The sequence below is a fragment of the Macrobrachium rosenbergii genome, chromosome 22 (genome assembly GCF_040412425.1).
Source record: "Macrobrachium rosenbergii isolate ZJJX-2024 chromosome 22, ASM4041242v1, whole genome shotgun sequence".
Taxonomy (NCBI): Eukaryota; Metazoa; Arthropoda; class Malacostraca; order Decapoda; family Palaemonidae; genus Macrobrachium; species Macrobrachium rosenbergii.
This window is the reverse complement of record NC_089762.1, coordinates 19,799,777-19,827,031: the sequence shown is the minus strand read 5'-3', so window position 1 is coordinate 19,827,031 and position 27,255 is coordinate 19,799,777. Positions and strand designations below refer to the sequence as shown.

Sequence of the window (27,255 nt, the reverse complement as noted above, 5' to 3'; positions counted from 1 at the left end):
AGCCCGGTCATTGTTTTGGTCTTCTGAAGGACTCTGCATATAACCCTCTCCAGTTCCAGCATGTGCTCAAAATGTGTTCAGAGAGCAGAGGAGCTTATGCTTTCTTTGTCTGACTTTTGGGGTTGTGACTGTGGACATGTACACAGTCTGCCCTTGTTTTGACCAATGGTTTTGTACTGCAGTTTCTAGGTTATTCCTGGAGTTTTCTCCAGTCAGCCATGAGCAGACTGGTAGTTCTCCCTGAAGACAGACTTCAGCCATGATCTCTTCTGTCAGAGTCCTGATTGCTGCTTAGACCTTCAGTTGCTTCATATGTTGTCTTCCAGGACTTAACTTTTGCAACACTGATTCTTCTCTTCTGCCCTTCCTGCCTTGTCTGCCTGTCCTTGCTTATGGGCTGGAGATGGTTGGGAGTCTCCTCTTGGGGGACCCACCTGGAGTGTCCTGAGTGTTTCTTCTCCCATAGAAGGAACATTAGTCTTGCTCCCTGTCTGCCCTGATTATCTTGAGAAGTAGTAAGTTTAACTGATCCTTGTTGCTCTCCATTCTACATTACTCCTTTCTGGGAGGATTTTCTGGTAATGGGTATTGTCAATAAAGTCCATTAAGAGGCCCATGCTGTGCTTAGTATTGGTCACTCCACTAATCAGTTACTAGCACTTGGGATACCTTTGGTATTACAGGAGGAACAGGCCTGACCCTGGACTATGCCTTTGGCTTGCACCTGCTCCTGACAGATCTCTCATACATGTTGCCACTTGCACTGTTCTTGGGTGCTCTCCCTGGTTCAGTCTGAGAGAAAGTTTGGTCAGGATGGGAATTATCATGGATGCTTCCAGAATTGGATGTTGGATAGTGCCATGGTTGTGCCTGCTGTAACCAACAACCCTTCAAATAGTGACCCATGGGCTGTTTGGTCTGGTATTGGAAAGCAAAGGCACTCTCATGAAACTAAATGCTGAAGGCACAGTGATTTCTCTAGGGTTAATGAGGGATTCATCCCTCTTTATCTTCCTCAAGAACTTGGAGCTTCTTGCCTTGGGTATGGGTGGACACTTCTTGTTTGACAGTAGTCTCTGTGCAAAATCGCTTTGCTGCTGTCCATGTTGCTCTCATTTTTCATTTGGTTCCTGTTGTTGCTGCTTTGGCATAACCTTTTACAACTCATGTCCCTTTGGGAATGCCTGCTTTACCTCTGTCAGTGGTGGTTGTCGGAGAGGTTGGAAGTGTCTCTGGTCACGAAAAGTCGAAGAAGCACAGAAAGAAGGTCCAAAAGGCAACCTTCTGTAAGAAGGTTTGGAAATCTTCACACAGACTTTGCTATCCTTCTATAGAGCGATGATGTTCACTGCAACTTGTTTAGTATATATCTGACTGTGGGTGAGTAGTTGGACCCTTCCTACGGGGATGAGTCTGCTTGTGCCCAGTTGCCTACTTGGTCTTCTTTGGATACAATAGTCGATTCTTACTGTATATCGATTGCAGAAGTAGATGACGGTGGGTTGGAGATGAATTTGGTGGTAAGTGTGCTTGTGAACAATCACCCATATATGAGTCTGCTCATGCCCAGCTAGTTATATAAGGTTGTCTAGGTATGTCCTGGGACATGATAGTGAATGATTACTGGTCAGCCACAATCATGACCATGGTCCTGTGGTTAGTACCATCTCAGATCTTGCTGTGTCCAGGTCTATCATTCACCATAACACTCTATTACTGTACACTGTAGCAGGCCAAGTTGGAAGGCAGTGTCACTAGGTCATAAAAGTCATGTTTATGAGCTAGAAGGCCGCAGAAAAGTGATGAGGGCATCTCCTTGGGACCTAGTGCCACTTTTGGGAATGCCAGTTTCCTGGTCTACAGATTAGGGAATTTTCTGCCCCCCATCAGCTGTCCCTCAAGTGGCTATGGGTTTGCTTCTATATGCTCTGTTTACAACAATCCCTTGCCAATTTAGACTATGTTTCCAACTTGATGGGGTTTGTTACCATCATATCTCTCAAGCAAACATTGCTCCTACTGAGGTTCATACACATCTGAGTAAATGTCTTTTCTTCTCTTGAAGAAGTGGTTGTTTATTTGCTTTATGTTGTTCACACTTTTCACACAAAAAGTATTTTTTTTTTACTTCTCAACATTTTCTTTACCATTAACTTCCTGCTTGAGGTTACTTCATCAGTGCTTGATCTTTTTCTTCTCATACCGCTGAATCTGGAAGCCTGATCTTAGAAGACAAGACTTCATGGGGCAGTTGTCAGCAGCAGGGAACATGCTTTCCTTCTCACTCTCCCCTCATCCCTCTCATGACCCACTATCTATTTGCATTGGTTTGGAGGGTCTGCCAACACCAACTGTCCTTTTTTCTACAGCTGCTTGGTGAATTTCTCATCCTTCAGGAGTGGGTTACCCCTAGACACCTTTGTATAAACCTTTGAGAGTAAGGCAGTTTTTAGGTAATCTCCATACAAGCAGTTGCCCTTATCAGGCAATTAGCATTAAAAATAAAATTATCACCCCTTATACAAAAGGTAAATCAGCAGCTTAGCCCTTGCTGTTAGCTCCTGACCAGTTCATGCTGTAGTAAATGAACAAATGGATACTAAAGTACCAGAATTCTGTGAATTTTACTTAAGAATTGACATTGATATAAGTACAATTATTGAATTTGTACCACCCAGAGTTAAGAATGGAAGATTCAGTAAATTCTGAATATTTAAACAGTGATACTTACAGGACACTGTTACAGGACACTGACTATGAACAATCCAAGTACCTGTAATTACAAATACTGTATTCACTCATTATTTTAAAGATTAAAGATAAGAAAATCATTTAGTTAGATGAGGTGAAAGTGAATGAAAAGAGATGAGGTGAAAGTGAATGAAAAGAATGAATGAAAAAGGGGGATGAAAATGGAATAAACATTTGGGTTGTCAAAGCAAAGCTCAGGTGACTCAACAGTGTTCACAGTCACAAGAGATGCAATAGAATAAGCTGGGTAGTCTCTTCCAGCTGATGGTTCACAGTTGCACATGTGTGGATAGCCACTCATAACTCTTCTGTTGTCTTAAAGACTTAAGATTGGATTTGAGAGAAGGTTCCTCATCGGACGGGTGGGTACCATTCTCAGCTAGCACTCTGCTGGCCCCGCATTCGATTCTCTGACCGGCCAATGAAGAATTAGAGGAATTTATTTCTGGTGATGGAAATTCATTTCTCGCTATAATGTGGTTTAGATTCCACAATAAGCTGTAGGTCCCGTTGCTAGGTAACCAATTGGTTCTTACCCACGTAAAGTAAATCTAATCCTTTGGGCCAGCCCTAGGAGAGCTGTTAATCAGCTCAGTGGTCTGGTTAAACTAAGGTATACTTTGTCTTTGGAGATTATGACTTCAGTGTGGGCTTAGTATGATTGATGGGTTTGCTGTGGACAAATATACTGTAGTGTGTTAATTATAGCACTTGAAAATTGCTTTAAAATGTTTAGTTTTTAACTGGAAGTTGTCTGTATTTGTTATTCATTTATCTCACTTTTGTATTTTTCTAGTGGTGAGACAACAGCAAACCGAGAACACCGGATACAGGGTCATCTAGACATACCTTTGAGTTCAGTTGGCGAAAAACAAGCAGTTTTGGTAAGTGGTAACCATGTCATCAATCTTCCTTCTGTATAAGTGTCAACATAAAAATGTAACAGTTAACTGAATTTGCATTGTTCTGTTGTTGGGTAATTTCCACATTTGTCTATATGAACTATCATTTGATATAAGATTTTTTATGTATGTGATACAAGATGAGAGAAAATAATTTTTTGTTGGAATCATAAATTGTCTTGATCAACTACACCTTTTAAAAATATACATTTAGAATGGCAATGGTGTGACTGGAAGATTTACTGAGTAATACAGAGACAGAACATAATGTACATGACTTACACACAGATGAGCCATCTGATTCTTGACTGCTTGTGAGTCAGTATTTGGTAATCATAGTAAAGGTGCCTGACTATAATCCAGACTTTTTCAATTCCATGTTGAGACATTGTGGATATCACATTGAAATCATTCTTTGGAACTTTGGGCTGTTCAGTGTACTGTTGAGATTGTATTCAAGTGTGATAAGGCCATTAAACCCAAGATGCACAAGAGTTTGCCTCTTGAAGTGAAGCTGAGCATTGTAAGGCAGAAGTAGCAAAGGATAAAGTGCCAGTGTTTCAGTTGACCCTGTAAGAGAGCAGTGCCATAAGTACATTTCATGTGGCGCATTGTAGCATCACTAAAGGTTGTTGCACTGTCCCGTCATCCTGTGGCTGCACCCACATTTTAGCCTTTTACCTTACCTCCATCCCTAATGCCTTTCTTCCATCTTACTGCCAGTCATAGAGGAGATGGAGAGCCTCCCATTTTTAGTCAAGGACATGAACAGATGGGCTAACAGATCCAACAAGATAATAATGATAAAGGCTGTACCATGTTTATTTGACCATCCTAAGGAATTGGACGATCAGATTATAATGGAATAATTTTTGGATTTATTGGCTGGTATGAGGATTTAAAACTCTTGCTGTTGTTTGCTTTTTAACAGCACTGGGAGAAGCTGTTCATTGAAAGAGAGGCGGCCAAGATGTTCATAATTGCCTTGGGATTTAAGGCTGATAAGGACCATAGTATCACCTTTGGATTGTTTTCATTGCTGAAAGAGATCTGTGCCTGTGCTCTTTTTGATTTATCTTCTTAGGAAACTGAGTGTACTCATGTGATTTACCAAGGAGCAACTTTGCATAATTGGGACATCCAGCTTAAAGGCATGGATGATGGCAGTTATAACATATAGCTATGTGGGTGACTGTTTTCTTGGTATTTAATGATGGTATTCTGATTAGATCAATGTTTTGTAACTCTTTTTTTTGGTTACAGACCAAAATTCTTTCTCTGAAAAATAAATGGTGTTTTTGAGTTCTTGTCTATTCTCACACATGTATTTTCCAATACAGGCAGTCCCTGGTTATCAGCGGGGGTTCTGTTCTGATGGTGTGATGATAAACGAAAATCGCCAATACCTGAAAATTGGCAATTTTCGGTGCTTACCAGCGCCGATAACTGAAAATCGGCACAAATAACTGGATACTGGCACCTCTGTTAGGTATGTATCAGTGCCAATACCCAATTATCAGCACCGATAAGTGGAAATAGGTGGTTTCAGTGCCGAAAATTGCCGATTTTTGTCACTAGACAAGCCCTGTAAAACTGGATTGCCAATAACCGAGCCCTCCGATAAGCGGGGACTACCTATAGCCTTAAATGTGCACAAGGTCATTTTCCAGCGACAAAAGCAGAAGTTTCCTTCTTGTCATCTGCACATCCAGGCTCCAAAGCACCCTCCAATGTCTGTCCAGTCAAATACACCTGTTAAGTTTGACTGAAGAATATTCAAATTTTCACACATTTTTCATTTCTGAATTTGCATTAGCATTATCATGTAGTTCCTTGCTATCTTAATATTAACTCTGATGATGGTTTTTATTAATTTTTTCCTTTAAAACTGGTAAAATGAGTGTGATAATTGTTAGACATGGGAGTGTTTACTTGCTGGTGGGCAACTGTCAAAGTAAGTAGTTTGTTTCCTTTTTGAACAGTCTTTCTTTCAGTTTTGTTTGTTACTAGCTTGCTTTAAGTTTTACCTTCATACTAATTTTGGGTTGATATGTTAATGGCTGTAAGGCAATTTGTTTTTTCTGACTTTGCAACAGCACCAGGTGCTTGCCCATTCTCTTGCACATTTCTGGCTTGTGCTTAGCTCTTGCATGTCCACTACCGGTGGTCATGCACTGCACATATTTATGCAGTGTCAATGCTTGTGCCTTGGAAGTGCAGAGTCTATGCCCATATGCTGTGCATTTTCATGCAGTATCAATGCTTGAACTCTATATATTACCTATACCTGTACACTTTGCTTGTTCATGCACACCCAGTGCCCAGGTATCACACTGTACTGAGCCCAATTCTCTAGCTTATCTACTGCTGTGTGTGCATGATTGCTTTCAGGGCAATAGTTCAGATTGTTTGCGATCTGCTCCAGCATCTTTGGTTAGTGGTTCTATACTATTAGGTTTGAGTTGTAATGTTCACAATCCTGAGAGAGGTCCATAGTGGATTGGTGTATCAGCTTCCTCTCTAGTAGAGGATCCATTTCCATATGCAAGAGATTATAAGGAATTTAACAATTATTTGCCTTTAGAACCATGCAGGTGTAGCTGAATGCTGACCGCTGGCTTTTGCATAGATTCTCATTCTCCCAGTGTTCCATCTTGGAGATGTGCTCTGGGCACAGTACTGTACTGATTGGTTACCAGCGTACAGGGGACAACTCTTGTTGCCGTATGTTATGCTTGCATGGCAGGCAATCCTGTCCCAGCCGAAGGGAGGCCTTCTCAGGTGTGTACTGCACCTCCATGAGTGCCTAACGTATATTTCCATGTATAAGATGACCTTTAGATAAGATGAGGTCAAAAATTATGGCAAATTTTCATGAATTTATCTCATATCTGTAGTATAAGATGTCTGCTAAATTACAAAACCATCTGTATATAGGCTAGCTTTTGCAACAACAGGTATCTTATGAAATATTGGTTACTATATATACTTGCTTATCATGTGACTTTTGAAGACCTAATTTTGAAGCTAATTTTAAGGGGTCGCATCATATGCAAGATATAAAATTAGCGTACAGTGTATGTAATGTTAGTATCGTATTATAAAATACAAACATAACGAATATGCATCTTTTCCATGGATCTTTTAAAAAGTTATGCTTTACTTCACTGTATCAAATAATATTGTATGTATTCTCATAATACTATTGTATTATAAAATACAAACAGTTACCATTCGCCATTTGCATTGTTTAGGTTTTCATGAACATGGACAATGATACCATTCGGGAATTTTGGTTTAAGCATCAATTCAGTTTCCGTTTAAAGATAACCATGGGGGAAAGTTTCGTCCCACCTGCCATACATGTTAAAACTACAGTTAAATGTGTTCTTTCATGCCCAGTAGTTTTGATTAAAATGCTTTTATCTGCAATTTTATATACGGTCAAGTTTGACAGCGTATAGAAGTTTAGGGGAGTTTCATCCATGTCACCGATGCATGGTAATTTATAGTCATTAGCGCTTGAACATTTGTTTTGTCAGCTTCAGCTACATCTTGCAGCTTAAATTTAGCAGTATATTTCCTTGCTGATCTTTTCTTCATTGCAAATAAGGGTATAATGTAAAAGTATATCAGTCCTATTCTACTTAACGTCATTTGTAACATAACTGGTGCTGTAATTGTTTACTATTGTACAATGGTTGAAATGCAAGCAAAACAGCTGTTGTTACCTGATTTAGTTTTTCATAACAAAACAGCTGTTTCTCATTCGGTTGTTTATGGCTGTACGTGTTTGCAAAACAAGTATAACATTACTAATGATGCTTTTATCATTCTCTTTTACTTTTAATTTATTTAAGTAGAAGATTGGATAAAGAGATGGAGGAAAAGAGGTTAGTTTATTGTAATTTGGTCCCTCAAAAAAGGAACTTGCATGATACACAAGATACATGATAAAATAATTTTTTATGGGTGAAAATTTGGCGGTCGTGAGATCATGCGTTACACAAGTATAGTGTATATGGTATACTGTATAAAGATATGTTAGAAATTCAAAATAAACGAAATAACAAAGCTGATTGTATGTTACGTTTTTCCTACACATGTCGCCAAAAAGGGAAACCATTGTTTTATACATGTTTCATTGCCAATCACAAACAACCCCTAACAACCATACGATAATGTACTATAATTATCGTACATAATTATCATTCGTTTGACCGAATTGTTCTAAACAGTTACAAACAGCCTGGTGTATTAATGTAAAAATTAATATTATGTTATCCTAAATGTTATTACCACCATAATTTCACTACCGTTAAAATTTCTGAAAGGTTACTGAAAGATAATAGTTCCTATGAGTGCAACCACAACTCGATGTTTACATTTTCTCCGCTGGGCTTACATAGATAAAAGTTGATTTCATTGATATGGAATTATTCCTCAAATAGTCTATTTCTTATGAAGATATGCCATTAATATATAAGGTGAAAATGGTTTTATTGCTATTATTATCAGTTTATTTCATAATGTCAATCATTTCACATATGTCTGTGGTTTTTGCACCAAGGCTGAGGCTAGCCTACCAATAAACATCGCTTGGAATTCAAGGTTTGATTTTTAGAATGGTAGTATAAGACGACCCCCAATTTTTAGGGGCAAATTTTAGCATTTATATGTCGCCTTATACTCGGAAATATACAGTATGTGGACAAAGTATCTCTTCTTTAATATCCACACACTTTTCAAGTCTTATGTTTAAGTTAAGTATACCTTAGTTTTACCAGACCACTGAGCTGAATAACAGCTCTCCTAGGGCTGGCCCAAAGGATTAGACTTATTTTACGTGGCTAAGAACCAATTGGTTACTTAGCAACGGGACCTACAGCTTATTGTGGAATCCGAACCACATTATAGCGAGAAATGAATTTCTATCACCAGAAATAAATTCCTCTAACTCTTCATCAGCCGGCCGCGGGAATTGAACTCCGACCCATCGAATGACAGTCTGAAGCTCAACCGAGTCGGCCAACAAAGGGTTAGTCTTATGTTTAGATCAGCCATGGTCTTGCGTGGTAACATGACACTAGCCATGTTTGCTACTGTTCTGGTTTAGTTCCATCGCTGATAGGGATCCACTGGTAGGAGTGATCCATTTACTGCTTGGTTCTTATGGGTATTGGAAGGCCCCAGTATGGTCAAGAGTTCTTAGCTTGCATTGTCTGACAGAACAGGTCTCTTACAGTATGTCCTGTATTCCACTTTGTAGGGACTGTATAAGATGCGGCAATCCCTTTCAGGTGTGGCATAGGTGTTGTGCATATCTGTGCATGTAACAGAATGATTGTGGTATGTGCCACATTCAGCCTTTACATGATGCCACCTTTCTGTAGTACTAGGTAAACCTTTCACAGGTTCCTACACAGCCAGTGCCTGTCATCTGATTTGGCAATGGTGTTATGGTGGCAGGTGGTCCCTGTGAGTGAGGAGCATTGAAGTGTCCCATTGCCATTTTGACTTCCTATTAGGCACTGACCCTGCTATTGGGCGGGAACTTTTGTTTTTGAGTCAGTTTCACTCTCTTGATATTTAACATAAGGACAGCCCCACCATCTCTTTCTCTCTCTCCGTCAGTACTGTAATGAAATATGAATTACAGTACAATACAGTATTAAGCTAACTTTTAAGTGAAGTTAAAGTGCTTGGGGAGCATGATTTTGTTACATTTAGGATTTAAACTCTAGAAATAAGCAAAAGTGGTTGCTTACACTTTTCAGGTGGTTTGCATTATGACCCATAGGCAGAGGATTAGCCCACATTAGCCCAATCCGTATACAGTAATGCCTCGAACTTACACAAGGTTAGGTTCCAGAACCCCTCGTGTAAGGCAAGGATTTGCTTAAGTTTGGTATGGTCACTAAAAATGCTAATACTGTACATACAATAAATGCTAATTTCTAGAGTTTAAATCCTAAATGTGACAAAATCATGCTCCCAAAGCACTCTAATTTCATTTAAAAGTTAGCTTAATACTGTACCATACTGCAATTCATATTTCATTACAGTACTGAGAGAGAGAGAGAGAGAGAAAGAGAAAGAGACAGGGGGTTGTCCAGCCTTTGACTCTCCGACTGGCCAATGAAGAATTAGAATTTATGTCTGGTGATAGAAATTCATTTCTCATCATAATGTAGTTCAGATTCCACAATAAGCTGTAGGTCTTGTTGCTAGGTAACCAGTTAGTTCGTAGCCACGTAAAATAAATCTAATCCTTTGGGCAGCCCTAGGAGAGCTGTTAATCAGCTCAGTGGTCTGGTTAAACTAAAATGTACTTAACTTAACTTATGTTAAATATCAAGAAAGTGAAATTATTCATGAATTATTGTGGAGAGAGAGAGAGAGAGAGAGAGAGAGAGAGAGAGAGAGAGAGAGAGAGAGAGAGAGAGAGGGGGGGGGGGCGTGAGAGAGAGAGAGAGAGAGAGAGAGAGAGAGAGAGAGAGAGAGAGAGAGGGGCAGGGGGTGTGGTTTGCTCTTACAAATATTAAGAGGGAAATTATTCATGATTTATGACAGAGAAAGAGAGAATAACTTTGGAAAGAGAGAGAGAGAGAGAGAGAGAGAAAAGTTATTCTTACGTTAGATATCAATAGGTGGAAATTCATGATTCATGAAGGAAAAAGAGAGAGAATGGGCAACATTTTCTGCCCTTCTCAGTCAATATGTCTATATGTCAAGACGATTGACAGTTAGTTTACATATCCCCTCGCTCTGAAGGATTGGAGAAGACTGGGAATCAACATGTATTTTTTTAAATCTTGAGTAATTTATTATAGAAATGCAAAAAGTTGTAGTTATAGCATGGAAAATATGAAAAAATTAATAACAAAGTAGCATCACGTTTATCTATAAAACTACAGTGTACAGAACAAATAAACATACTTGATATGTATGCATAAAAAATATCTCTCTCATCTCAGTGAGAAAGAGAGAGAGAGATATGTTTACATCGACAGCTGTTTTGAGATTTTGATTTATTTTACTTTTTTTAATGTAAAGTATGCTAGTATCATACAGTATTTATGTATAAAAATAATACAAATTTTTCACACCAATTTTACACATAAAAGCATGAAAACTTTTAAATTACTTCAAAAATTAAACATAACTACTTCTGCTGGGTTTCTCAAAGATTTTGCAAATGTCTGTGAAAAAATTGTGTATGCCAGTTACGTAGGTTCCAATGAAAAGTTCTCATTTCTATCAATTTGTGCAACTCGAAGCTTGTAAGATTGAGGTATTACTGTATGTACAGAATGTAAAGCAACACTGATAATTCATCAGTTTTTTGTGAACGTTCAAATATTGATAAGTGTCAAGTTTTTTAACAAATTGACTAAAGGAATTTTGTCAGAGTTGCCTTCATTATCATGTAAACCAATCATAAAATCTATATAAGGCTGTAATTTAATGAGTAAATTTTTATCATCATAAAAGACAAATCCTTCAGGCCAGCCATGTAAGAGCTAAATGAATTAACTGTAGTATGGGTAAACTACTTGATAATAATATAGTAGTCTTCCTTTTTTGCCCATTTCCCAAGGAATTCCAAATCAATAGACCCCTCCCTTTAAGAGGATCACTTTTGTGGGATATAAATTTTCCCCCCATCTCTGTGGTACTGGATCAGAAGATTTACCATCACTGGCTATCCTTTCTACTAACTAATAATTTGTACTGATTAATAATCTAATACTGATTGATAATCTATACGTATACAGAGGTGGCCAAAGAAAGACCTTGCTCTGTAGAGAAAATAGGGAGTTAAGGATCAACCTAACCTTGAAGTATAAGGAACTCAGTGACATTCCATGAGTTCCTTATCCTTGACTCCTTCCTATTTTCTCTAGAGAGCAAGGTCTTTCTTTGGCCACCTTTGTGTATAAATTTTTAAAGTATGATTGGTATCCTTTGTTAGGAGTCAAAGCGTATCTTCTTCCCAAGGATTCTTAGTTGCTACCAAAGTACTTCATCGTGCTCTCTCAACCTTGATTTGGAAGGTGGGAAAAAATTGTTGGAGGCAGTTATAGAAGTACAGCATGACCATTACCTCTTGCCACCTCTGGGATTCACTCTAGTTTCCTTCTACCAGTGGAAAGGAAGCACTCATGCACTTAACCCTCCTCTGTTATGATAACCTTGCTTATCTCTCCCAAGGAACTCTGCAATTTTCAGGTGGTTTAGAAGGGATGCTAAGCTTTCCCTTCCATATAAGGAATCTGGGATGTTTTTGTTGTTGCTATGAGAGCCAGTGGATCTTGGATGGCAGCTTTGTCCTTCAAGTTGGGTGTTCTGCACTAGTTCACAAGACTCCTCTGTGTCCTTCTAAATAATTTTCTTTCACATATCCTATGGAGTAAATGAAAGATCTTGCCCTGGAATCATCAAAATTTTTACGATTTGTTCTTTCTGTCCTCTTAGCTACTTTTGATTTCAAGGACAGACAATCTTTCATGATTACTTTTGTCCTGCCTTCCCATGCCTACTGCTACCAAACCTCAGTCAGTCTATGAGGTTTAAAGAAATTCTCGTTTCTTCTGCTGGGGAGGTTTCTGATGCTTGATGTTTGTTTCCCAGTACTTCTTTCAGGTACCAGTACTTCTACTGCTTCCCCCCTAGAGCACTAACCAACTAGGTGAATGTGGCACATCCCTTTCTGATCTTTTGTATTTTGAATGGAATTTCCAGTCTTTCTGTGTGAGAGATATCAGGATTTCTCTTGTTTTAGGACGTGGTTCGGATGTACACTTAACCCTGTCCAGGTGAGACTTTGGTTTTGGGTATCAAGAATGTGAGCCTGATTGTCAGACTTCCTTTCTCCCTGGCCCTGTAGTGATTGCTCAACTGTTGTATAATTTTCTCAAAGTTTGTATCAAACCAAGGGTTTATGGTATGGCTGAGGTTAGTGAAGAGATGCCGTGGATTTGCATCTTCTCCTATGCACCTTTCCCAGCTGTGGACAATCCAGCTCATGCTTGTGATGATTGGGTAGATGTTGGGGAACTACACAACCAAACACCTGTCCAAAGACTTAGGTCTGATAACATGTTTTCTTTGTCTCATCTTTAAGAAGGGTTTGGGGATGGTTATGTAGAGTGTTATCCTTCATCCACAGGTGATGATATTGTGACATACCAACCTTTATTTCCTGTTCTCTGCATGGGAATACATGATTTCCTTGCACCTTTCCTTGAGTTTATTTTGAAATTTTGAACTAAACTGATATGGGACCCCATTAGTTACTGTATCCCATTCCAGGCTCTCCCCTGTTCATGCACAAACTCAGAATATGACAATTCCTGTGGATGTTTGACTGTTCCTCCAGTCTTGCTGTAAGTGCAGACTTACAGGACATGGCAAACATTCACAAACTTGCTTGTTCCTACCTTATGAGTAAGTCTCAAGTGTACTAGAAAATGGTTTGTATTCTCTTAAGGGACAAGTAGGAAGTTTAAGGTAGTTTGTTGTATTTTTTCTAGATATATAAACCTGTGTCTTTTACAAGAATTGTACTTCAACGATTCCTGCATAGTTTCTTTTGCCAAAGGAAAAATAATAGGTCACCAACAGGTGATCTGGAAGTACCATGCCACTCAGCTACTTTTCATAAAACCTGTTACTAAGCTTCAATGACCACTTCTAACATGCTTCAGGAGTACTCTTATATAAAGGCTCATAATTTTATACCAAGAAAAAATACAAATCATGTATTTGCTATTCTTATATGAGTATTATAAGTTTTCCCTTATTTATAGTATATAGTATTTTCTAATCAAGGTCGTACATAGTGACTAAACATGGTTTAATTGTTTCAGGCTGGAACAAATATGAGCAAGAAGAATTTCAGTCGTGTATATGCGAGTGACTTAAAAAGAGCTTATTTGACGTGTGAGCGTATTTTAGAACAAAACACTTGTGTACCTCCTCCAATCAAGGTGGATACAAGGCTACGTGAAAGGGTAAGGAATATGAATATTACAAACAAACTTTTACCAGTGTCAATTATAATAGTCTCATGATTTCATTAGCGTATTACAGATTTATATGGTAAGTTTTTGACATTACTGATTTGGATAAAATTAATTTTCTTTGCAGCATTTTATAGTCATGAAATCATCCAGATATTCAAGTCCCGCCTGATAAGAAAATGCTTATCAGCCAGGAGTACAGTAATGCACATGCTTGGTTGGATTTTAGTCTCAGATTGGAAACAGACTCATTCTTAATATGCCTGAGATGGAGTTCAGTACTGATGAACTACCTGCAAAGGAATATACAATTGCAAATACTGATGTGCTACCTACAAAGTAGTATACAATTGCGAACAAGCCCACCTGTTACACCTTGGCGAGAGACTTCAAAAAATTATATGGTAACAGTGTTTACTAATGGCGGGGGCTCTTTCTCTGTTAGCATGAGTTCCACCAACCAGCTTAAGAGTTGTTTTAGTGGGAGGAGTCTTAAGGTATGGTTGAAGTAAGACACACACACCCACACAGTGTAAAAATAAAATCATAAACAAACCTACGCATATGGTTTAGCTCCAGGTCATGATTATTATCATTTATTTATTAGAAAGTGAATTTAATATCTAAAAGGAGATCAGAAACTAAAGGGCATTTTGCTACCCTGATTTCTTTAAAAATTCTTTAAAAAGAGGACCCTAAGACAATATCATCAAACTGCATTTCTCCAAATAGCCCTTTCCACAATGGACAGGTAAATGACTGAAGGGGTTGTTTAACAACAGAGACTTCCATCTCTTAGTTATCCTCACACAAATGATGATGATAATAGCGAAAGGAATTTCTGTCTGTAAGGCATTAAAACTTTTATTACAGTTACTATTAGAAAATATAAGCCAAGATGAAAATGATGCTTTTATCCTTAACATAACATGTAATAATTGTTACAGTATTGTAATGAACGGCATGTAGGGAGTAACCTCTACAGTATATTCAAGAGGGAATACAAGCCCAACCATGAATACATGAAACATCTTGAATATAAATAATTGTTATCATTGGCAAACGAATTAACTTTACCACATGGGAATGGTTAATTAAAAGTCTACACCAAGTTTGGAAGTCCTTCCTCACTTTCTATTGCTCATTGTGGAATTTTCTCTGTCCCCAGTTGTGTTTCTTTTTGATTCATCAGCAACGTCTAGTTTCTGTGTGTGTGTGTGTCTCACTCCAATCATACCTAAAGACTCCTCCCACTAAAATAACTCTAGAGCTGATTGGTGGAACTCCTGCTAACAAAGAAAGAGGGCCCCCCTCTCCCGCTTAGTAAACACTGTTACTATATAATTTTTCGAAGTCTCTCACCAAGGCGTAACAGGTGGACTTGTTCGCAACTGTACATGGGTGCCAAAGTAGCACAAAGACTGTTTGTGAATACCAGCGGGCGCAAGATGGAGGTTCTCAAGAACACAGTCTTCTGGCTGTCAGGAGATAATCAAGAGGACTTATGAGTTGTTGGACGAAGGTGACAGCTCCATACTGTGGGCAAGAGTTCATGAAGTCAAGGGCATTGCTCTATCCATGCCATTCAAGATCTGTTTAGTTTTTCAGGCATTGAGGGCAACGTCTGGTACCACCAGACCCCCTTTACATCCTTCCACCAGGGATGTCACCCATAAGTCCTTTGACTCCTTCTTCTTAGGACCTGTAGTGGCTACTCAGCATATGTGTAACTGCCCATGCTTCATTGATCAAAAAAGCATCACACCTGAGGTTCAAGGTTGACATAAAAATCAGCTGAATGAATAGTAACAGGTTCCTCTTCTTTCCCTCTCTCTTTCTTCCATCCAGCAGCCCATGGCTGTGAATGGGCAGGTCTGGGCAGATGCAGGTGAGTTAATAAACAGACGATCCTTTCTTTCACTTTTATTTGTAGTTGGTAGATGTGATTACCTCTGGTTCCCTTTCAATAAGGGTGCATGGGTGGTAGGGCATTATTGTCTTGGGGTCTTCCCATCACAAATGAGAAACCCAGGTTCCTCCAATTTCCCAGAGGGATGCTACAAGAAAGCCAACCTCCAGCAAAAGGCCCTATGTGCTTCAGTGTCACATATGCCAGACTGTATTGTGATTACAGGAATTATCCTTCCCCTGCTCACTTACATGACTGGGAAGCTGGCATTTCCAGGTAGGAAGACAAGACCAGTCATGTTGTTCAGACAATATCTCCCGCTTAAGAGGTGAGTCTCCATATAAAAGAGAAGGTTTGAATCCTTGTTGGAATAGGTTGCATTTTTCAGATATACAAACCTGAAGTCTTTATCAGAATTCCACCACCCACACTTGTTCCTCTTGCCAAAGGAAAAGTAATGCCCTCGTTCAAGTGAGCAGGTGGGGCAGGAACACCAGAATTCAAGTATGCCATCAGTCAAGTAAGTGGATGTGTCCCCACCCTATCACTTGTTTGCTGCTAGTTAATTACCTTGTTACCAAGCTTCAGCAACTGAACCACCTTTCACCCAAGTTATATCTATACAAAAGACTTCTTGGTAGTACATCTGGGAAAAATGCAAGTTACCTTGAATTTGTGATATGTAAATGCCAATGCCACTTTCTGAAGGATGACTCACATACTACTCCAAACTTTTAGTGTTTTGGGACTAAGTGACTTTCATGGGTATCATTTGTTACATGTTGATTTTGTTTAGCAATAGTTGAATATTTTTGTTTGCAGTCAGATCTTTTTGGAGATGATAATGTGTAAAGTTTAGGTATTAGAACTATCTTTACAGTCTTTGCTTTCTTAATCAGAGATGGTAATGACCATTTTTAATAATCACACTGTAGTCTGTAATTAACCCTTAAACGCCGAGCCCTATTTACAAAAACGTCTCCCGTATACCGGCGGCGTTCGGTGAGTTAGCGGCGAAGAGGAAAAAAAGTTTTCAAAAAATCACAGCACGCTTAGTTTTTAAGATTAAGAGTTCATTTTTGGCTCCTTTTTTTTGTCATTGCCTGAAGTTTAGTATGCAACCATCAGAAATTAAAAAAATATCATTATCATATATAAATATTGGAATATATGACAGCGAAAAAAAAAAAAACTCTTATATAATTGTATACAAATCGCGCTGTAAGCACAACGGTTAAAGCTAATGAGTTCATTTTTTTAGTTGTATTGTACACTAAATTGCGATGATTTTGGTATGTAACAAATTTTAAAACGATCAAAGCAACACAGAGAAAATATTATCACAAAATGATGCATGAATTCGTAACGCGCAGACATAAAAAAATGTTTTTTTCAAAAATTCACTATAAATCGAAATATTGTGCTAGAGACTTCCCGTTTGTTGAAAAATGAAGCTAATTGATTGAATATTACTAGACTGTAAGTGTTTTAGCTTACAATTGCAGTTTTCGACCATTTCGGTCGAGTAAAATTGACCGAAAGTCGAATTTTTTCTATTTATTGTGATTTATATGAAAATATTTCAAAACTGATAAAAGCTACAACCATGAGTTATTTTCTGTTGTATTGTACATGAAATTGCGCACATTTTCATATATAAAACTTTATGTAACGACTAATATAAAACGGTGCAAATATTACGACAACGAGACGAAAGAATTTCTGAGATGTTCGGCCGAGTTACAGCGCAGACATAAGGAAAATGTTTTTTCAAAAATTCACCATAAATCGAAATATTGTGCTAGAGACTTCCAATTTATTGCAAAATGAAGGTAAACGATTGAATATTACTAGAATGTAAGAGTTTTAGCTTACAATTGCGTTTTTTTACCATTTCGGTCGAGTTAAAGTTGACCGAAGGTTGAAATTTTGGCAGTTGTCGTGATTTATGTGAAAATATTTCAAAACTGATAAAAGCTACAACCATGAGCTATCTTCTGTTGTATTCTACATGAAATTGCACACATTTTCATATATAAAAGTTTATGTAACGCCTAATGTAAAATGATGCAAACATTACGACAACATGACGAAAGAATTTCCGAGATGTTTGGCCGAGTTACCGTGCGCAGATGTAAGGAAAAAGTTTTTTTTTTTTTCAGAAATTCACCGTAAATCGAATATTGTGCTAGAGACTTCCAGTTTGTTGCAAAATGAAGGTACATGATTGAATATTACTAGAATGTAAGAGTTTTAGCTTATAATTGCGTTTTTTTACCATTTTGGTCGAGTTAAAGTTGACCGAAGGTTGAAATTTTGGCAGTTATCATGATTTATATGAAAATTTTTCAAAACTGATAAAAGCTACAACCATGAGTTATTTTCTGTTGTATTGTACATGAAATTGCGCACATTTGCATATATAAAACTTTATGTAACGACTAATATAAAACAGTGCAAACATTACGACAACGTGTGAAAAGAATTTCTGGAGTGGACGTAAGGAAAAGTTTTTCAAAAATTCACCATAAATCGAAATAGTGTGCTAGAGACTTCCAATTGGTTGCAAAATGAAGGTAAATGATTGAATATTACTAGAATGTAAGAGTTTTAGCTTACAATTGCGTTTTTTGATTTTCGGTCGAGTCAAAGTTGATCGAAGGTTGAAATTTTGGCAGTTATCGTGATTTATATGAAAATATTTCAAAACTGATAGAAGCTACAACCATGAGTTATTTTCTGTTGTATTGTACATGAAATTGCGCACATTTTCATATATAAAACTTTATGTAACGGCTAATATAGAACAGTGCAAAAATTACGACAAAATGACGAAAGAATTTCTGAAATTTTTCGGCTATATTACACACATCCGTAGAAAAAAGTTTTTTCAAAAATTCACCATAAATCAAAATATTGTGTAGAGACTTCCAATTTGTTGCAAAATGAAGGTACATGATTGAATATTACTAGAATGTAAGAGTTTTAGCTTACAATTGCGTTTTTCGACCATTTCGGTCAAGTCAAAGTTGACCGAAGGTTGAAATTTTTTGTAGTCGATGTACGGTACGTCCACTTGGCACCCAACAGACAATTTTAGTCGACGTATGATACGTCCAGTAGGTGTTTAAGGGTTAAAGGGAATTCAAGTTCATGTTTAAAATCTTGATAATGTCCTTATTTGTCTTTTGCTAACTTGTTCAGCACCCCCCCCTTTTTTTTGGCCCCAGTTCATTTCAATATTATTGGTGAGAATTTATGAATTTGTGACTTAATTATTATTGTAAGGAATTAATATGTGAAACTGTTTTTATTGTCAGAATTTTGGGAGTGTTGAAGGGCTTCACATAGATGAAGTCAAGAGTATGGCTGCAGCAGAAGGGCTTACATGGCCTCAGTATAATCCTCCTGGTGCAGAGACATTAGGTGTTCTTCAGGAGAGAATGGTGTGTTTTTTCAAGGTGAGTTTTCATCATTTCATCATTTTAGTCAATAGAGTGCATGGTGTGGCGGAATTCAAAAACCACAAAAAAACAGTACACAACACTCACCCTGGTCCTCGGTTGCTGGAAGATGGAGTAAAGCGTCCACGGTCGCCAACACAGCACACAACCACACAAACCCAACCTTCCAACAGAAAAACACACGACTCACGAACATACAGCAACAAGAACAGCACACTAAAAAGGAAAAACAACAACTCTGCATCAGCACACAAACAAACTGCTTTAGACCAAAAAAAATGACTGACCGGCACTATCTCTGACTCAAAACTGCTTCCAAAACCGAAAAATCCTCACATATATTCCACAGACAGACAGCGCCGTAAACAAACTAACGACCTCATCCCTCTTCCAACAACCGGAAGTACTCACTAACGACAGTTACACTCTCTCTCTCTCTCTCTCTCTCTCTCTCTCTCTCTCTCTCTCTCTCTCTCTCTCTCTCTCTCTCTCTCTCTCTCTCTCTCTCACAAAAACGTTGGGAAATGCTAAATAAAAACAAATTTATTCATCCCTCTATAATTCTCCCCTTTTAGTATTTCCCAACCAATACCTTCCACACTGCATTCAAATCGCCTTCACATAACACCCACGGATGCTCACTAGCAGGTCCTCTAGATCGCGTCTTGCGAACACGTAATCATTCTCTCAGAATCATTCTCTCTTCTAGCAACATTCAAATTCACATCTTCTCCTCCATTCTCTCTCAGATTCACGCTATCCTCTTCACTATTACCACTCTCAATTTCATCCACAATCTCATCTATACCCTCTAACTCGTTCCCAAATACCTCCCCAATTCTTCAACTAACCCATCCCATTCGCTCATTGACCTTTCCAATTCTTTTCAACGATTCATTCATGCTTTCAATCACTCGCATATTACTGCTTCGGCTCTCTTACTCTTACACTTTCGCTCACCTCCAACCGTTCACTAACCCCTACACGTTCAGTCAACTCAGTTATATCAAACCCGCATATGCTATACGTTCTATTCATACCATCCCATTCATCCGTATTACACGCTTTATCACTCATTTTCACTTTGGCACTCACACCCCTATCACACAACTTACGATCATTCCGTTCACTTACGTTCTTCCCTTTCTTACGTTTTCTGCAATACTCTATCAAAACAAATTGCTTCATGCACTCGTCAGTCTTTCCAGCAAAGCCCCCCTCATGCAACAACCCCTCACGTACATGCATCACACGCACCGCTTGCATCCTGGAGGATCCACCCATTTGAACCCCCTTCACACTCAGTTTCCCGAATTCGCTGTCACAGTCACCCTCTTTCGTCTACATACACTTGATACATGCCCTTCCATTCCACATTCGTCACACTTCGCTCTCGGTTCTGAACACATTCTCGCATAATGCCCATTCTTACCACAGTTGCCACATATTACATTCACTCGGGTACCCCTACAACCATTAGCAACATGACCCACCTGTCCGCACCGGTAGCATTTAACCCCCCTATCTTTCGTACACTCCCTTACCAAATGTCCCGGTTGCCCACACCCGAAACACACTCCTAAAGCCCACCTACACTCATTCTTTGTATGTCCTTCCTTTCCACATCTAAAACACTTCGCTCGACTTCCACTCATCGACCTTTCCCTTTGTACACTACTATCCCTAACCCGTCCAACCCGTTGTTCCCTTACAAACCCATCATTCATCCTCACTGGCACCTCCACATTACTTGCTCTTACACTCCTATCTATTACACTATCGGCCATTCTCATTGGGCCCCTCAACACTGCATCCCTAAAGCTTCCAAACTCTGGTACTCTCTCATCTACCCCAGCCCTTACACTTACACTTCTGCTCTCTTTTATAACCCTGTCAAGCTCATAATCTTCTACAATTTCCAAGATTTCTCCCCAAGTCAACCTTTCATTCGTCCATCTTTTCTTCTCCTTCCGCTTCAAGTTCACAAATTCTCTAACTCCATCTGGCACTGTCCCTAACAACTTCCGTACTAACTCCTTACATTCATCTATCCCATCATCCCCAAACTTCTTCCTTGCCAACGTCTCCAGCCTACAAGCATACAGTGACAAGGTTTCCCAGCTTTCATCCTTGCCTCATCAAATTCATTCTTCCTCTTATACTTAACACTCGCTTTCACGCCTCGCTTGCTCAACTAGTCTAGCTTTCACCTTGTCATACTCAACATCCCCCACACTCATAATAACCCTATACATATCAAGTAAAACCCAGTCAAATACTCTCCTAATTCTCGTGCCCACACTCTCTTACTTTCCCCATACTTATCCTGACAAAACCTTTCATACTCCCTAAAGAAATCATGCACATCCCTACTTCCATACTCATTATACTTTTCACACCGGGTACCTCCCTCACATACATAGCCTTTCTCACTTCTTTCTCACTTTCACTCTCACTTTCGCTACTTTCGCTCTGTCCTTTCATACCCTCTTCCGAATACAAAGAGTCCACTTCTGCACTTACATTCATCTTACTCATTACACTCTTCTTCCCCTCTTTTATCCACTTTTATCCACTCACCTCCATCCACCTCACTATCACTACTGCCTTCACCCTCTCCCTTCTTTCCTGCCTTTCCCACTTCCTTACCCTTCTTACCAGTTTCCTTTCCCTTTCCCTTCTTCCCTTTTTCTTCCCTGACTTATCCTTACTTTCCCTCTCTTCCTTCCCCTTGCTTTTCATTCCCTTTTCCTTACCCTGCCTCTCATTCCCCTCGTTTCTTACTTCCTATTCCCATATCACTTTCATCACTCACGCCCATTCACTTCTTCCTCCTTTTCTTTCTCTCTTGCCCCTTCACACGTTCCAGAGAACCTGCCTCCAACAGCCCCTTCTCCAAAAACACCCTTGAACATACCTTTCACCATTTCTTCCACACCTTTCATCATTCCCTCCAACTTTTATCCATCCTCTCTTCCATTCTCTCTTCTGACTCTTTCATCTCCCCTTTCATTTCTTCTTTTGCACTTCCTAGCATTCCCTCCACCTCCTCCAACTGACTCCTCAGTCTCTCATTCTCACCCCTCAACCACGTATTCTCCTCTCTCAACCTTACCAGTTCCTCTTCCATCCTTCTCTTCAGTCACACTACCAGCCACCAACCTCAATTGCAGCTGCAATACCAGCTGCCCCACGTTGGGCGCCAAATATAATGTGGCGGAATTTCAAAAACCACAAAAAAAACAGTACACAACACTCACCCTGGTCCTCGGTTGCTGGAAGATGGAGTAAGGCGTCCACGGTCGCCAACACAGCACACAACCACACAAACCCAACCGAAACAGAAAAACACACGACTCACGAACATACAGCAACAAGAACAGCACACTAAAAAGGAAAAACAACAACTCTGCATCAGCACACAAACAAACTGCTTTAGACCAAAAAAAATGACTGACCGGCACTATCTCTGACTCAAAACTGCTTCCAAAACCGAAAAATCCTCACATATATTCCACAGACAGACAGCGCCGTAAACAAACTAACGACCTCATCCCTCTTCCAACAACCGAAGCACTCACTAACGACAGTTACACTCTCTCTCTCTCTCTCTCTCTCTCTCTCTCTCTCTCTCTCTCTCTCTCTCTCTCTCTCTCTCTCTCTCTCTCTCTCTCTCTCACAAAACGTTGGGAAATGCTAAATAAAAACAAATTTATTCATCCCTCTATAATGGTAATACTTTAAAATGTAACTGAATCCATATCCAGTTACTTGAAATTCTTTTATTTATGAGGTGTTTCTCCAGATTACTGTAGTTATGAAGGAAATATTTCACAGTTATGGTTTGGCCTATGTTAAACTGTTGGGAGAAGTAGCAAATAAACAACTGTTGGGATTGTGCCAGGACAAAGGAAAACAACCATGGAGGAACATTATTATTATTATTATTATTATTATTATTATTATTATTATTATTATTATTATTATTATTATTATTATTATTATTATTATGAAGTTTAATCAGACTGCTGAAGTAAAATATTTCATTCTCATAGGGCCAGTATAAATGTTTCATCCATAATATGGAAATTTAAATTTTTAGTAAATTGCAGTTTTATACAGTATATGTAACTTACCAAAAAATTACATAGCTATGGTTTCTACTCTACGTAACAGCTCAAAATTCGTGGTAACGCTCTTTTGTTTTGGGTGTAGACTTACTGCCCCGCCCACTTTCGGGAAAGAATAGGTACAATGTAGCTAAAGAGCTCAATTCGTTTTTGCTGGCTAATGACTTAACACTGGTTATTGGCAGCTCTTGATTTGTTTTCACTGGATGGTCAGAGATCGTCTTTTGGTGAAGTGCTCTTTGCTTTTGGTAGCGCAGCTATTTAGCTTAGCTAGAATTCTGATATATTTTACGATTGTGACTTTCCCGATTGGACTTTAGACTAATTATGTCTGACACTAGCTGGTCTAGTATTAGGTATTGCAGCAATGGCTGCAAAACTAGACTCAGTTCAGCAAAATATGACTCTCATACCATATTTAAGTTCTTGCAGGGAGCAAATTTGCTCTCCTGATCTTAACTGTGAAGAATATAAGGACTGGGATAAGGGGAAGTGGAAGAATTTACAGGCCCATTTAGATAAACTGCAGCGTGACTGACCGAGGAAAGCTACAGCTAGGGCTGAAGCTAAGGCTTCTGCTAGTGCAGTTCATTCTCCAGGAGTTGATATCACTGCTCTGCCTATCCTTTCAACACCTGTGACGGCTTTTTTTCCCATTTCAAGTCCTGCAGCTTTTCCTGTCATACCTTTACCTAGCTCCCATTCTGCTGAACCCAATGCCATTGCTAGCTTAGAAGCACAGGTAGATCAGAAATTTAATTTGCTTGTTAATACTGTTTCCCAGATTGGGAATTCTGTGAAGGTTCTGATGGACAAATTTAATATTGTCGGAGTAGCGACAAATGCATTGTCAGTGTAGGGGGCGGCTGTTCATCCCACCAATGCTCCTAGACCAATGGTCCCTGCTAAACTCCCCTTGCTCACCTGGGAGGAAGCAAACTGGCAGTCCAAGGGAGGTTGATGGGGTTTGCCCACAAGCAGTCGTCGCCTCATCCGAGTCTGTTGTCCGCCAATCACAGGCTGCGGAGGAATGGCATTAGAAAGGCATCAGGATGGATGTACATGCCCTGTTATCTAGTGATTCAGATTCTCAGAACCAACAAGTGCAGTGATCATTTTACGAAAGTTTCTAGGCCATTGAAAAGGCTGGGCGCTTTGTTGGAAATTGATTCGCCCCCGTCTCGTAAGCGAGCTTTAGAGAGGGAATGTAGCCCTCTCCCTTCGTGCAGTTTTTGGGAGTTGCCAGTGAAAGACTCTTGCGCCCATTCAGTTTCTAACATGCGTTCCAACCCCAAAAGAGTGTATGTCAGTCCCGTTCATCGTCGCAAAGTGTCCGAGCACCCGGAGTCTGATAGTGTTGTGTATAAGCGCTCACTAGAAGATCGTTCAGTGACCGAGCTCTCATCTCTTGAGCGCCCCGTGTCTGAGTGCCCATCGTATGAGCGCACTTCGTCCGAGCGTCCATTGCATGAGTGTTCAGTGTCTGCCTTTCCAGTTTGTGGGCGCCCAGTATCTAATCGTTCTGAATTGGAAGATCCTGTGTATGATTGTTCAGTGTTTGGACGTCAAATCGCCAAGGGCCCATGATTTGTTCGCCCAGTGTCTGCTAAGAGTGTAGTGGCTTCAAAAGGTTTGGTGTCTGCTTCGACAGCAAGTGGGCGCCCAGTGTCCGAGCGTCCAGTGTCTGTGGGCGCTTCCCTTGAAGTTCATCCACCTTCCAGCAAGTACTCAGTCCCGCAAGGAGAGCTTCCAGTACCTGATTCTTCAGGTGAGTTTCTCTCAATTGTTCAAGATCCTTCGTTGGTGCCGCTTCAACTCCAACTAGACAAAGTTCTGATTCTTCTTCAGAAACCAGCTCCAGAAGTTCAAGAACCCACAGATCCACCAGGATCACCCATTTCCTCCTCCGAGGAACCACTAGAAAAGGGACAACCTACATTGGACTACTCGGCGCTGCTCAGGTATTTCCTGATCTACTACCCTTCGTTCCTCTCTCCAACCGTCCCTTCGTCACCAAGGTCAGCCTTCTTGATGCGACAACCTCCAGGTACTGCCAGGCTGCCTCGTATGGTTTTGTCTTCATCTTTGAGGAAAGCTTTCACCCATATTGATGGCTGGTCATCAGAAAAGAGAGTTGTCGGGAAAGCAGTTTTCTGTACACTGCCCTCTTGTTTGATACAGCAGAAGCATCTGTCGTATGCAACTGGAGAAGCGCCGTCCTTGGGAGTTTCTGCCTCCTCTCAACGGGACTTTTCCAGTATCGTAGATGCTTCACGTCGCTGTGCTTTCTCCTCAGCCAGAATTCTCTTTACTGCATTGGAATTGGACCATCTAATTAAAGACATCTTTAAAGTCTTCGAGATCTTCAGTTTTCTGGATTGGACGGTTGGGGCTCTCACTAAGAAGACTGCACAACTCTTCAAGAAAACTTCACATTGGACTTGCTGGGAGTTCTGGCTAGTGCTGATAGAGCTGTAAGAGATGGAGCACAAGAGTTGGCGACCATCTTCACCACAGGAGTCCTTAAGAAACGGGATTTGTGGTGCTTGTTTACAGCAAAGGGCGTCACCCCTTCTCAGCGTTCTTCTCTTCTTTTTGTCCCCCTAGACAAGAACAGTTGATTCCTGCAGGACACCCTGGAACATGTATCAGTAGAGCTCCAGAAGAAATTGACGCAGGACCTTCTCGCTCAGTCTACCAAAAGGACTAGGTTCCCGCAACTACCACATCTGCTAGGTCATCTTTGTCTTTGCAACAACAGCCCTTTCGAGCTTCCAGACCCGCCAAGAAACCTGTCAACAAGACAGCACCTCGAAAGTGAGTTGTCTGTCCTCCATGTTCCAGTGGGAGCAAGACTTTTTCATTTATGGACCGAGTGGAAGAACAGGAATGTGGAGCCTTGGGTGCTGAAGGTCTTGAAAGAGGGTTATGTAATCCCTTTCAGGGAGAAACCGCCCTTAGTAATCTCTCCCATCAGCTTAACGGCCTGTTCAGTAGGCTTAGAGAGGTTTTCGGCCCTATTTCGGGAAGTGTCAGCTCTGCTAGAGAAGAAAGCCTTGGGAGTAGTCGAGGATGTAGACACGAAGGGTTCTGCAACCGCCTCTTCATGGTTCCCAAGTCATCGGGAGGATGGAGACCTGTCCTGGACGTCAGTGCTCTGAACCTCTGCGTTCAAACAACAAAGTTCAGAATGGAGACGAGCCAGTTGGTACTGTCAGCCATCCACCAGGGGGACTAGATGGTCACGATTGACATGCAGGATGCGTACTTCCACGTTCCAGTTCACCCAGATTCCAGGAAGCATCCGAGATTCATGTTCCAGGACAGAGTCTTTCAGTTTCAGGCACTGTGCTTCAGACTCTCCATGGCCCTTCAAGTTTTTACTCGAGTACTTGCTCCCCTAACGAAATGGTACATCTCATGGGGATAAACATCTCTCTGTACCTTGACGACTGGCTCCTACACTCTCCCTCGAGATCTCAGTGCACGGAGGACCTGCAGAAAACACTTCGACTTGCTCAAGATCTAGGACTTTTAATAAATTTCAAGAAGTCTCAGCTAGTCCCAACTCAGTCTATTCTATATTTGGGGATAGTGATAGACTCTGAGTTTTCGGGCTTTTCCGTCCCAACAAAGGATCCTAAATTGTCTCAGAAAAGTCCAAGACTTCATAGCTTGCTCCTCCTGCTCCTGCTACACACAAGTGAGCTGCAATTTTACCTTAAGGCCAATTGGCAAAGGAAGTCGTTCCCAGATTTGTTCGTCTTCAACATCACTCCCGAGATCGAAGAGGACCTTCGGTGGTGGCTGGTGAAGGACAGGTTTTGTGACAGGAAATTCTCTGGCTCCAATGAACCCCAACCTAACGTTATACTCAGACGCTTCGAATCTGGGTTGGGGAGCTCTTCTCAATGGTATGGAGGTTTCAGGAACGTGGTCTCCAACCGAAAGAAACCTGCACATCAATGTAAAAGAAATAAAGGCTATTCATGTTGCACTTCAGCATTTTGCAAGGCAGACTTTCAACAAGACAGTGGCTGTCCATTTGGACAGCATGACCGCTCTGGCTTACAT

The 27,255-nt window shown here is 40.1% G+C and overlaps 1 protein-coding gene across 7 annotated transcripts in view; it reads left to right on the top strand.

Annotated features, from left to right (window-relative positions):
- Positions 1–27,255, top strand: part of LOC136850611 (GDP-D-glucose phosphorylase 1-like) — a 243,843-nt gene that overhangs the window by 7,850 nt on the left and 208,738 nt on the right. For all 7 annotated transcript variants that reach the window (XR_010856667.1, XM_067124295.1, XM_067124294.1 and 4 more), the window contains exons 3-5: positions 3,548–3,635; positions 13,526–13,669; positions 18,908–19,048. Coding sequence is in view for 3 of the 7 variants with exons in the window: in XM_067124301.1 (XP_066980402.1) it covers positions 3,548–3,635; positions 13,526–13,669; positions 18,908–19,048 (373 nt within the window). In the remaining 4 variants the exon portion in view is untranslated. The remainder of the gene's footprint in view (positions 1–3,547; positions 3,636–13,525; positions 13,670–18,907; positions 19,049–27,255) is intronic.